This window comes from Brassica napus, chromosome C7 (assembly GCF_020379485.1).
Source record: "Brassica napus cultivar Da-Ae chromosome C7, Da-Ae, whole genome shotgun sequence".
Lineage (NCBI taxonomy): Eukaryota > Viridiplantae > Streptophyta > Magnoliopsida > Brassicales > Brassicaceae > Brassica > Brassica napus.
The window spans coordinates 32,291,899-32,306,420 of record NC_063450.1 but is presented as its reverse complement, the minus strand read 5'-3'; the positions used below and the strand labels follow the sequence as shown (position 1 = coordinate 32,306,420).

The 14,522-nt window shown below is 36.8% G+C and overlaps 1 protein-coding gene across 1 annotated transcript; it reads left to right on the top strand.

Moving 5' to 3' along the window:
- Positions 1-50: 50 nt before the first annotated feature.
- Positions 51-3,921, top strand: LOC125589812 (mitogen-activated protein kinase kinase kinase 20-like). The gene has a single exon (XM_048762336.1). It carries the CDS (start codon positions 1,550-1,552, stop codon positions 2,462-2,464), a length of 915 nt encoding a protein of 304 aa, XP_048618293.1. The 5' UTR covers positions 51-1,549; the 3' UTR covers positions 2,465-3,921.
- Positions 3,922-14,522: the final 10,601 nt, after the last annotated feature.

Genomic DNA, 14,522 nt, shown 5'->3' with positions numbered 1-14,522 from the left:
CATAAAGAAGAAGAAAAATGATATCCAAAGAAGATTATATGAAACATATTTTTTTTGTATTTTTCCAATATTAAAACAGTAGTACCATGATTTATGTTGAATAATTGCAGCATATATTAAATACCAAACAAAAACTTGGAGTCAGGGCTGCATCTACTGCCGAGCCATCTATTATATCAGTTTTGGATTCTTCTTAAATGAATGTGGTTTATTGAACCGGTGTAAAGGTTTGTAACTCAAACTTGTATAGTGAGCTAATGATTAAGAATTAAAATACGATTTTGTGAAGTAAAACGTTTATTGGTACAAACACAAGTTCATAAGCCAGGTTAAGGTGTTGATTATGTACTGATCTTGAAGTGGTTTTGGGTATGTTTTTGAAAAAAACCACCTTTTACCCAATCAAACTCTTAAATAAATAGATTTCCTTTGACCAAAAAAAAAGAAGAAAAGATAAATATTTTTCCTTCAATCAAAGGAAACTAGTTTTATTTTTTTTCCTAATTTTTAAAGAAAATCCAAAAACTACATCTGTTAAGTTTTTCATCAAATTATGTCGGTTTTTCAATTTTTTTAATATTGCTATTAATTTTAGATTTTAGAAAAGTATCATTTTATATACAATAACAAAGTTCCTGTTTTTATAAATTTAATAAATTCAGAAAATTTCAAAAGAAAATTTTATTTAAACCTTACTATTTTAATTAACTTTTATATAAAGTACTTACAGAAAATTAATAATAATAGAAATATTTGTGCCCAAATCCATTAACTGTCTGGTCTTAATTCTTTATTTTTAATAATTAATTACTTAAATAACATATTGTAGTATTTTTAAATATCAATTTCGAAATATTCAATAAAATTGAAATTTTTAAGAGCATGCAGTTTTATATAATTATCTTTGTATGTATGTTTTTGGTGATAATATAATGTATTTTAATTGCTTTAAATTTTTTTATTATTATTCTTATTATTTTATTCTTTATTAATTTAATCTAAATTTTTTAAACTAAAATTTTCTAAAATCTAAATCATCGTCCAAGTTTTTCTAAAAGCTAAAATCTACAGAAAAATCAGAAACTAAAAATTGAAAAAACTAAAATCTTAAAACTAAATCAAAAACCAAACCCTAAAAAGCAATAAAATCAGTTTAAAATCAATTTAAATTTTGAGGAGTAAGAAAAAAGGAAAGATACAACTAAAAAGAAAATAGTGAACAACTTGTAACAGATTCAGCTTATCATAAATAAGATATATAAGAATGCAAATATGAAAATCAATTTAGATTTTGAGGAATAACCAAAAAAAAAGGAATAAGAAACTGAAAAGGAAATTAAACATGATAATTTAGTTTAAAAAACTAAACACGATAAACAACAAAAACAAAAGGAAAGAGTGAAAACCCAAAGCGAATAGTGAACAACGTACTCAAGTAGCTTCATATATATAAGAACGCTAGAGACTCCTCTAGCTATCATTGATTCGATTACTTGTTTCTCAGACCAAAAACAAAACACAATAGAGTCAAGAACCCTAGTTACAGAGAATGACTAAGATGGTGATGATTAGAGAAGACAACAACAACATCAGCAAAGCTCCGAATGTTGTTGGCCAATCTTCTTCAGTACTAGAGTTTGTCTGTGTACTTGGCCGAGGTAGTTTTGGTTCGGTCACTCTCATAAGAGACTCCAAACACCGGTTACACGCTGAGAAATCATCTCCGATAGCTTACATGGAGAGTCTCAAGAAAGAGCATAGGATCATGCTTCGTTTCCGTAACCATCCACGCATCGTCCAAACCACAAACCCTAATCTTCACATAGGTATCAACCTCGACCATTGTTACATGTACATGGAGTTTGCCTCCAAAGGTACTCTCCACAACTTCATCACCCACTTCTCTGGCCAACCAATGCCTGAGGTTATGATCGGACGCGCTGCTCTCATGATCCTTCAAGGACTCGAGGCTCTTCACTCTCACGGCTACGTTCACTGCGACCTCAAGCCGGCTAACGTTCTCCTCTTTCCTTCCAAGATTGTCGGAGAGCCGTGGGATCTCAAGCTTGCTGACTTCGGTCTATCTAAGGAGCCTTCTTGTACGAATCCAAGGTCCTCCTTGTCTGGCGGTACAAAGGAGTACATGCCCCCTGAGTCTTTGGGACCCAACCGAGTGAAGATGATTGGACCGGCTGTTGACATGTGGGCTCTAGGGTGTGTTGTGCTTCAGATGTATGGAGGCCGTCCAGTGAAGTTGGGAGAATGTTTTTACAAGTGGAGGCTTCCGAGACTTGTATCTCCGCTGGCCAATGACTTCTTGAGGCGGTGCATGGCGTTGCAGCCCTCACGCAGAGCCACCGCAGCGGATCTGTTGAAACATCCTTTTGTTTGCACCAAGGCTACATCATATGCTTCAGTACTGTCCTCCTCCTCCTGTCATAAGACACAATTAATATTGTGGTAGAAGACAAGGAGGAGACCGATGATGATGGATCCAAGACCTAGCTAGAGATTTGATCTGCTGAGTTCTCAACCGTTAGGTCTCGATTGTTAAAGAAAGTTGTCTTTAATTTTATTCAGTTGAGTTTGAGTCTTGATTTGATTGTTGTTGCACAGTTAAGAACAGTATAATTCATGTTTTGGTACTTGAGTTAATATTCTTATAATGTATCTTTGTCTTTGCCTGATGATTGCTATTGAAATGTTTAAAAGAATCTAATATATACTAGTATTATTACACAGTTTAAATTAGTCAAACAGAAAAACATTCACACATTCATTTGGAGGCATTAATCCAGTGGAAAGGTTTACCTGGTTATGAGCAATCATGGCTCTATGTGTGTTTTTTTCAATAAATCCTATCGGCTGATCCATGTGAGAGACCAGATTTTACCTGAAGGGGGAGGGGGGATGGGGGTATTGATAGACCCTTGAGAGTATACATCAGGAAGAGAGGCAGAGGAGTTGAGAAAAAAAGGCTTAATATGAGATGACGTGGCAGAGGAATTGGAGGGAAGTGAAGATAATTGATGGTGAGTGGAGAGAAGTATAAATAATGAGAGTCTGTTGTAGATAATTTCTCATGAAAGTTTGTTAGAGAAGATTGAAGTCGTGAGAGGGTTTGTCTCTGCGATTCAGTTTACTCAAGGAGAAAGGTCCTTGGGATTGTAATTCACTTTTGATATTCAATAATACATTGCTTATTGCTTATAACAAGTTAACAACCATACAAAAATTCGTTTCTTTTTTAACTTTTCTGGACTAACCCCATTCAGTGAATGTCCATCACTTCCACCATACAGAAGAAGAAAAATGATATCTAAAGAATATTATATGAAACATATTTTTTTAGTATTTTCCGATATTAAAACTGTAGGACCATGATTTATGTTGAATAATTGCAGCATATATTAATACCAAACAAAACTTATAAAAGAAAACAATAAACGATGCCATATTACACGAACCCGTTGTATGTATAGAAGCCGATAGTGAAGCCCAACTTATGATCCATTTAAGAAGCTTTTGTAACTACGTAACTAGGGTTTTATAAACCACTATATATGTCGTTAAAATACTTGCTAGTAGGTCTGATCATAAAATCCATAATTCGAAATCCGAACTGAACCCGAACCGAAAAATCCGATCCGTACCTGGTCTGAAATGTAAAAAATACCCGAATGGATCTTGTAAGGTGGTACAAAACATATCCGAACCCGAAGTGTTATTAATCGAACCCGAACGGGTAACCCGAAAACAAGAAAAATAAAAAAATCCGAAAAGATATCCGAAGAAACCGGTCCGAATGTCCAAACTACTCCCTCCGTTTCAATATAGATGATGTTTTAGAAGGATTATTTTGTTTCAATTTACATGAAGTTTTGAGATTTTAAGGTTAACTTTAACTTTATTGGAAACTGTTCAACCAATTAGATTTTACCGTCTTTTTTATAATTGGTTAACTGATTTTAAAATTATATCTTTAAATTTTTTTTAAGAAAAAATTAATTTTCTTAATCTTTGTGCAGTTAGGCAAAACATCAAGTATTATGAAACGGATGGAGTATACAATGTAATTATATGAAACATGAATATATATTTCAAATATTCAATTTCATATTTATTTTGATATGGTATCTAACAATAAGTATTTAAATTTTAAATAACCACTTTAAAAACTTAATTATATATAAATAAGTATATATTTCTTATGTTTTGTTTTTAAATTTTAGATTTCATTTCGGGTATATCCGAACTGATCCGATATAATCTGAATCCAAATGATATATGGTTACTTTATGGGTTCTATGATGTGATACAAAACCGATCCTAACCCGATGTGTTATATCCGAACCCGACCCGTACTTGCAAATTTACAAGAATGGGATCTATGAGGTGTTATAAAAAAGAACTGAAATCCGAAAAACCCGACCCGAATGCCAACAGGTACCCGAACGCCCAGGCCTACTTGCTAGTATACAACCTTGGCTGCCTTTCAAGCAGCCTCTCTTTTATCTTTATGAATTAATCCAAAACCTTCTTATCTTGGTGACAATCTAAGTTTTCCTCTCTTTAGTTTGTTGCATTCAATAAAGCTCTCATGAGCTATTTCAATATATCTTTTCTATCTTAATAAAGCTCATTTGAGCAAAGTCTAGTATTGTTCAGTTTGTCCACATGGTATCAGAGCCAGGTTTTCTACTTGAAGTTGAAAAGCTTTGAAGACAGCACACACATCAGACTTTGATTTAAGGGGATAAAACTCAATGGTTTTATGGTTCGTTTGATGCTGTCTGCTGATGGTTTAGATATTAGGATTGAACTCATGAAGCTATAGATTGCAACTGTAATGTTTTGGGTTTGATTATAATGAGATTAGTGGCAGCAAGTTTATGTTTTTTTGATGAGTGCACACAAGATGTTTGGTTAAATGTCCAAGAGAAAAACAGATTGTGAGAACGAGGAGTTTTGGTGGCATATGGATAGGAAATAGAGAGTTGAGGTTTAGTCTGTTGTAGGATGGATATTCTCTTTGGCTGTGAGATAGCTTAGTCCAGTTAAGAGGATTAAAAAAAAAAAAAATCCCCAACTTGTTGTGAGACAAATAGGTGAAAAGAACCTGAAGATGTTCTCACACTTATGTCTATTCTCCAAGCTGAATAGAGTCATCTACCTACTTGCCATGGACCTTCAACTGCTTATGCTCCCTTCAAATCCATCTTCTTTTGCATTTTCAAACTTGGCTCAGCTGCTTGATTCACTACCCGATGCCAAGTTTGCGGGAGGATATTGAAGCCCATAGTGAAGCCCAACTTATGATCCATTAAGAAGCTTTTGTAACTATGTAACTAGGGTTTTATAAACCACTATATATGTCGTTAGAATACTTGCTAGTATGCAACCTTGGATGCCTTTCAAGCAGCTTCTCTTTTATCTTTATGAATTAATCCAAAACCTTCTTATCTTGGTGACAATCTAAGCTTCCCTCTCTTTAGTTTGTTGCATTCAATAAAGCTCTCATGAGCTATTTCAATATCTCTTTTCTATCTTAATAAAGCTCATTTGAGCAAAGTCTAGTATTGTTCAGTTTGTCCACAGTATGAAGGTAATGAACCAAAACTTTGTGTTGTACTCTCATACTAGAAATGGCAAATTTGCATGTTGTCTTCAGAATGAAACCCCAAGGTTCCCTTTTTTAGTTTACTTGAGACTTGGAGTGGAAGACTCGAAACTTAGTAACACAAAACAAAGACTCAAAACTTGGAGTCAGGGCTGCATCTACTGCCGAGCCATCTATTATATCAGTTTTGGATTCTTCTTAAATGAATGTGGTTTATTGAACCGGTGTAAAGGTTTGTAACTCAAACTTGTATAGTGAGCTAATGATTGAGAATTAAAATACGATTTTGTGAAGTAAAACGTTTATTGGTACAAACACAAGTTCATAAACCAGGTTAAGGTGTTGATTATGTACTGATCTTGAAGTAGTTTTGGGTATGTTTTTGAAAATAACCACCTTTTACCCAATCAAACTCTTAGATAAATAGATTTCCTTTGACCAAAAAAAAGAAGAAAAGATAAATAGTTTTCCTTCAATCAAAGGAAACTGGTTTTATTTTATTTTTCCTAATTTTTAAAGAAAATCCAAAAACTACATCTGTTAAGTTTTTCATCAAATTATGTCGGTTTTTCAATTTTTAATATTGCTATTAATTTCAGATTTTAGAAAAGTATCATTTTATTTACAATAACAAAGTTCCTGTTTTTATAAATTAAATAAATTCAGAAAATTTCAAAAGAAAATTTGATTTAAACCTTACTATTTTAATTAACTTTTATAGAAAGTACTTACAGAAAATAAATAATCATAGAAATATTTGTGCCCAAATCCATTACTGTCTGATCTTAATTCTTTATTTTTAATAATTAATTACTTAAATAACATATTGTAGTATTTTTAAATATCAATTTCGAAATATTCAATAAAATTGAAATTTTTAATAGCAGTTTTATATAATTCTCTTTGTATGTATGTTTTTGGTGATAATATACTGTATTTTAATTGCTTTAAATTTTTTTTTATTATTCTTATTATTTTTATTCTTTATTAATTTAATCTAAATTTTTTCAACTAAAATTTTCTAAAATCTAAATCATCGTCCAAGTTTTTCGAAAAGCTAAAATCTACAGAAAAATCAGAAACTAAAAATTGAAAAAGCCAAAATCTTAAAACTAAATCAAAAACCAAAACCTAAAAAGCAATAAAAATCAGTTTAAAATCAATTTAAATTTTGAGGAGTAAGAAAAAGGGAAAGATACAACTAAAAAGAAAATAGTGAACAACTTGTAACAGACTCAGTTTCTCATAAATCTTATACAATAAAGTTGGCTTGCCTCTCTCTCCTCTTTGAGCCACCTCACCAATGTGCTTGGGGCATTTTGTGACGCCTGTCCTCGTTTATTTTCATTTTGTTTCGATTTCGATGTTGAAACGATTAATACTTTGATGGGCTATCACTCTCTTAGGCCAAGTTGTTATTTGGTTTGGTTAATCTTCATCACCAGCACCTTCACTCTCTGAAGCTCGAAACACCAAACAATGGCTCTGTAACGTATTCAGCTTTCGGCAAACATATACCATTTACTCAAGCTTTAACGTCGATCCTGCCACTCCTCCCACTCTTTCGCATTAACTCGGCCTCATCATCCACCAACGTAACCGTTCGAAGCTCCGTAAATGTGTTCCGTCCCTGCGATGAACAGCCTCAATTCGACCAAATCCCAAAGGTCAATCACTATTAAACATCAACTCTACTAATGGCGAATTCTCTCTCTCTCTCTCTCTCTCTCATTACTTGACTATCTGTAAACCTAATTATCTTTAGCTCTATCAATGTCTGCTTAAAAACTTCATCACCTAACATCTGTTGACATGAAGAATTAAACAAAGGGAAGTAGTGGAGGAAGTGGGAGAAGTGGCCATATCACTTACCAAATGGGGAGGAGTGGCTAGTCCACTACTAGTTATTTATTCTTCCACCATTGAGTGCTTATTGCTTTTGTTTCCTTTAAATACACCATGTATGTTACACAATTAAACACACAATTCAATACAAACATTTCTTTCATTCTCTCAATCTCACAAATCCTCTCATTTTCTTAAATTCTCAAATTTCTCTTCTCTCTCAAATACTTACGGTTACTTCACTCCTTTTTTACTTTGTTCGTGTGCTTCATCACAGTTAAAACACTTAGAAGCTCTCATAATCCCACAAATTATCATGGTATTAGAGCAGCAACAATCTTGAAACCTTTCTAAATTCCGCAAAATCAAAACTCTGTTTCTAGTTCTTAAACTCGACCTCTGACCAAGTAAATCCCCAAGATGGAGAAAAACAACAACAATAACAACAACCGCATCAGCATACCTGTGACCCTGAAGGGGATTAACTACCTCTTGTGGGCCAGGATGGTGAAGATTGCCCTTGGAGGAAAGGGTTTGTGGAGTCATGTCTCAGCAGAAGCAGCTCCAAAACAAACCACCCAAGGAGAAGATGGACAGGAGATTGTGGTAGCTACTGATGAAGACAAATGGGCTCAGGAAGATCTCATGGTTCTCACAGTGCTCCTTAGCTCCCTAGAACCCGCCATCATGGAGTCTTACTCCTATTGTGAAACTACCAAGCAGCTGTGGGATACACTCTACAAAGTGTATGGAAATACGTCCAACCTTACAAGGGTCTTTGAAGTAAAAAGAGCTATCAATACCCTCAACCAAGGAGATATGGAGTTCCAGCCTCACTTTGGCAAGTTCCGGTCTCTTTGGGCAGAGATGGAACTACTCAGACCACATACTACCGACCCCGCCACTCTCTTAACCAAGCGTGAAGAGGACAGAGTGTTTGGACTACTGCTCACGCTTAATCCATCTTATGGGAGCTTAATCAAGCACATCCTGAGAGCTGACAAGTTACCTGACCTGGATGAAGTATGCGCTCAAATTCAGAAGGAAGAAGGCTCTATGGGCTTATTTGGAGGCAAGGGAGACTTAAACATGGCACATCAAGCTGAACGAGCCGTGTCAAACAAGGCCGCTTACAAGCTAGATGAGAAGAAAAACTTGACCTGCGATCACTGCAAGAAGAAGGGCCACATGAAGGACAAATGCTGGATACTACATCCGCACCTCAAGCCCAACAAATTTAGGGACAACCGCCCTCAATACCAAGATGCAAGAGTCAACTTCTCAACTGATGGTGCTGAGCCAACAACACCAATCACCATGGGTATAAGCAACCTAGGTGTGGGAAGAGCTACTGCCTCCACATCAGGCTATGCCACGCCAAGAGCCAATCTAGATGAGACCATCAAGAAGTCTGACTTAACCGCTCTCATCAAGGCTCTCAAGGAATCTGGTATATCTAAAACTCTTGGTATCTCCCTTAATGCTTCTCACAATGCAAATGGTTCTATGAATAATTTTAAATCGGCTAAGCCCTTAGTTATAGACTCTGGTGCTTCTCATCACATGATAAGTGATTTAGAACTGATTAAGAACATAGAACCGGCTTTAGGAAATGTGATGATAGCAAATGGAGATAAAATTCCAATAAAAGGTGTAGGTGAACTTAGATTGTTTGATAAAGAATCTAAAGCTTTCTATATGCCTACATTTGCCTCAAACCTACTGTCTGTTAAAAAAGTAACTAATGATCTCAATTGTCAAGTTACTTTCACGCCTAACAGTGTATACTTTCAGGATATTGATTCTAGTAAGTTGCTTGGCAAAGGTGTTACCAAGGGAGACTTGTACTTACTTGAGGACACAAGACCTGTATCTCAATTATCGTGTGTGTTTCATTCTGTTTCTGAATTCCCTAAAGATGAAATCTGGCATGCTAGACTAGGACATCCCCATTCTCGTGCCTTGAACATCATGTTGCCTAGTATTTCTTTTAAAAATGAGTGTGAAGCGTGTATATTAGGAAAACATTGCAGAACTGTGTTTCCTAAATCAAAAACCCAATATGAAAACTGCTTTAATTTGATTCACTCTGATGTGTGGACTGCTCCATGTGTATCTAGAGAACAACATAAATATTTTGTGACATTCATTGATGAAAAATCTAAATACACATGGATCACTTTGTTGCAATCTAAGGATAGGGTGCTAGAAGCTTTTAAAAATTTTCAGAACTATATTACTAACCATTTCAATGTTAAGATTAAAATTCTTAGATCAGATAATGGTGGTGAATATACTAGCACAACCTTCAAACAACATCTAGCCTCACATGGAATCATTCAACAAACCAGCTGTCCTTACACACCCCAACAAAATGGTGTGGCTGAAAGAAAGAATAGACACTTGATGGAAGTGGCAAGGAGTATGATGTTCCATACAAATGTACCCAAGCGGTTTTGGGGGGATGCAGTAGTCACAGCCACCTACCTAATCAACCGCACACCTACAAGAGTCCTCTTTGATGCCACCCCATATGAGGTACTAAACAAATCTAGACCATCAATTGATCATTTGCGTGTGTTTGGGTGTGTGTGCTTTGTTTTGATTCCAGGAGAACTAAGAAACAAACTGGAGGCAAAGAGCACAAAGGCAATGTTCATTGGATACTCTACGCACCAAAAGGGGTACAAATGCTATGTACCAGAGACAAGGAGAGTCCTAGTATCCAGAGATGTTAAGTTCATGGAATCCAAGGCCTATTATGATGAGAAGAGTTGGGAGGAACTCAAAGATCTATCTCATTCTGCCTCGGACAGAGCTAACAACCTGAAGATTCTTATGGAAAGACTCGGCATTAACCTAGAAAAGGAACCAGAGAAAGGCCGGGACACTACTCCTTATAAAGAGACCATGGTTCATAACAGTGAAGACTCTCATCCTGACCATGAAGGGGGGAATGAAGATCAACCGGCGCAAGCTCAACCTGAAGAAAACCCAGTATTATCTCATGATCAAGATGAGATGGGACAACCAGACACTGAAGCTCAAGAAGGAAAACCAAGCAGCAGTAATGAACCTGAGCAGACACAAGTCCTAAGGAGAAGTACAAGGATCAGAAGACCAGCCTCAGATTGGGTTAAAAATGATTTTGTTTACTACAATGCTCAAGCTGTGGCACATCCAGAAAGTGGATTATGCTCCCTAGCTCACTATCCAGAAGAACATCAAGTCTTTATGAGTTCATTGGACCTGGAATGGATACCAAGAACATATGCAGAAGCTATGGAAGATGATGAATGGAGGAAATCGGTGGATGATGAAATGAGGGCCATGGAGAAGAACAACACCTGGTATGAGACAGAACTTCCAAAAGGGAAGAAAGCCGTGACCAGCAGACTCATACATACCATTAAGTATCTTGCAAATGGGAAGCCAGAAAGAAAGAAGACCAGACTGGTGGCAAGAGGATACACACAAGTGTATGGAGAGGACTATCTAGACACCTTTGCACCAGTGGCCAAGCTTCATACAATCCGGATTCTACTCTCATTAGCAGTGAACCTAGAATGGGACCTTTGGCAAATGGATGTGAAGAATGCTTTCCTGCAAGGAGAACTAGAAGATGAAGTGTATATGAAACCACCTCCGGGGATGGAAGAAATGGTGAAACCAGGGAATGTCCTTAGACTCAGAAAGGCAATCTATGGCTTGAAGCAATCACCAAGAGCTTGGTACCACAAGCTAAGCACTACATTGAATGGAAGGGGATTTGTGAAGTCTCAAGCGGATCACACACTCTTCACTCTCACCAGCAAGCAAGGAATTACGGTAATTCTAGTCTATGTGGATGACATCATCATCACGGGTAGTGACAAGGAGGGGATCAGTTTAACCAAGACATTTCTCAAGGCCGCATTTGACATCAAAGACCTGGGAGAACTGAAGTACTTCCTTGGCATTGAGATGTGCAGATCAAAGGAAGGATTATTCATGTCCCAAAGAAAGTATACCCTGGACATATTAAAGGAGGCAGGAGATCTTGGAGGAAGACATGCCAAGACACCACTTGAAGAAGGTTACAAGGTATTGCGAGAGGGGGAGTATGAAGACACTCCATTTGAAGATGTCAAGCAGTATAGACGGATGGTTGGGAAGCTGATCTATCTAACCATCACTCGGCCAGATGTGTGTTTCGCAGTTAATCAAGTGAGCCAGCACATGCAAACTCCCAAGGTTCATCACTGGAACATGGTGGAGAGGATTCTAAGATACTTAAGAGAAGCGCCAGGACAAGGTGTATGGATGGCTTGCAACAAGAACACTGAGGTGATAGGATACTGTGATGCAGATTGGGCTGGAGATAGAGTAGACAGAAGGTCAACCACCGGTTATTGTATATTCATTGGAGGGAATCTTGTCACTTGGAAGAGCAAGAAACAGAAAGTAGTATCTTGTTCAAGCGCAGAAGCAGAGTACAGATCAATGAGGAAGCTAACCAGTGAGCTTATCTGGATAAAGGGGCTTTTAGGCGACTTGGGAATTGAGATCACCTCTCCCATGACCATGCACTGTGACAACCAAGCCGCAATACACATTGCATCCTGTCTTTCATGAAAGGACAAAGCACATAGAAGTAGACTGCCACAAGGTCAGACAAGCAGTAGAGCAGCAAGTGATTCTCCCATGTTATACAAGAAGTGCGGATCAGCTGGCTGACATCTTCACCAAGGCGGCCAGTAGCAAAGTTTGTGAGTCCATTCTTCCAAGACTTGGACTCATAAACCTTCCATGTCAATGATCTCCTCACCGTGGAGTATTCTACTCTTTTTCCCTTGCTTGGTTTTTATCCCAAGTGGTTTTTCCAAGAAAATATTTTAATGAGGGAATACTTCATGGCTTTCCAAGCTTGACACTCACTACTGTCAAGCTTGAGGGGGAGTGTTGACATGAAGAATTAAACAAAGGGAAGTAGTGGAGGAAGTGGGAGAAGTGGTCATATCACTTACCAAATGGGGAGGAGTGGCTAGTCCACTACTAGTTAGTGGAGGAAGTGGGAGGAGTGGCCATATCACTTACCAAATGGGGAGGAGTGGCTAGTCCACTACTAGTTATTTATTCTTCCACCATTGAGTGCTTATTGCTTTTGTTTCCTTTAAATACACCATGTATGTTACACAATTAAACACACAATTCAATACAAACATTTCTTTCATTCTTTCAATCTCACAAATCCTCTCATTCTCTTAAATTCTCAAATTTCTCTTCTCTCTCAAATACTTACGGTTACTTCACTCTTTTTTACTTTGTTCGTGTGCTTCATCACGGTTAAAACACATATAAGCTCTCATAATCCCACAAATTATCTCTCTCTCTCTCTCATTACTTGACTATCTGTAAACCTAATTATCTTTAACTCTATCAATGTCTGCTTAAAAACTTCATCACCTAACATCTTATACAATAAAGTAAGTTTTTTTCCTCTGATTATTTGATCAAAAGCATCGTGGGTTTTTTCCCTGTTATGAAAAATGGGTTTGATTGAAAATCAAAAAAATTGTGAAATTATCTTTGGTTTATCAGGTGCACGGAAGCTTGATCATGGAGTTTATTGCAAATGGTGGGTTAGTCCCGCTATAAGCAAGGCCATGGATGGTTAAATCCTCAACTCTGATTAATGGAGCTCTCTCAGTGCATTGTTCAGGAATTAAGATTTTTTCTGCAAATATACTTTTGCAGTTTTGCCCAAAACGTTTAAGGATTTTTCAGGTATATTAATGTTGTTCTTTGATTGTAGGATGTTTCTCTCAGTGCTCCTTTCTTACAACTTCCTTATTTAAATAAATTTAATGCTAAAAGGATAGGGTTGCAGGTTGGATTATTTTGAGAGTTTCAAGAGGTGCACCTGGAAGAACATTCTTAACCACTCACGGAGGTTGCTGGTTTGATGGAGAGCGATGTTGTGGACATCGAGAATGATACCTCTCTGAATGTAGAAGTCACTTGCAAAACAAAAGGTGAAGAAGTTTTCGAGAAAGCAACTTTACGACAGTGACCACTCTGAAACGCCTCAGTGGAATATTAGGCGGTATTCTTCATTCGGCCTACTTCCCTTTCCGCAAAGAGAAAAGCTTATGGGTTCTTCTTGCGGATTCAAACAATATCTGTTTCTTCCCGAAGGTTGCTTTCATGGACAGAGTTGAAGCTATAAGCATTGCTTCGAGTGCTATTAGTTAGACAGTGAATACTTTAGGAGAAAGCATCGAGACAAATCATAATGCAGTTAGAGAAGTTCCGACTCTGTGAGAAGATTAAAAGTGGGTCTAGATTGGTTTTGCAGCCACTTTCCGAGGTAGGTGGAATGATACTGAGACAAAAACGTCAATACTCTTGCTAACCACTCTAAATTCAAAAAAATACTTGGAGGTACGTCTCTTTCCATCTTTATGTTTCATATAGTAATTGTAGTTATTCATAGACTTGAAAAGTTACACATTTAAAGACTTCTCTACGGATGTGTATCATTACTAATACCATTCCATCTATACTTTCAGGTGTTGTAACCCTTAGCTTCACAGATTCCCCACGACTCTTCTTTGATTCCGACGTCAGTGTGACCGAAAAATATCTATCAAGGTAATCGTGAATAAATCTTCCCTTCTCACCAAAAAAAAATCCTCAGAGTGTCCACGATATATGCTTCATACTCCACCACTATTCATTAGTTTTGGTCAGCATGTTTCTCCACCGTCACACCAGTTATAAGTACTAAAATATGAATGCCAAACCATGTCGTCGTCCACCGCTCTCGAAATTAATTCTATATAAACACATTTCATATTCAACCATGTTCGAGCTAGGTTTGGAGCAAATGGAGATACCACACCAGCTATCAAAAGCTCCTCCGCAGCTATCAATAGCTTCCACGTAAGTGTTTTCAAACAGTTCTGTTAGCATCATCTATGAATCCACAGCTCCCCTTTATGTCTTATATATATTATTCGCAAGTCATGCGACTAATCGTATGCTATATATATATATAGATATTGGTTTGAGGTTA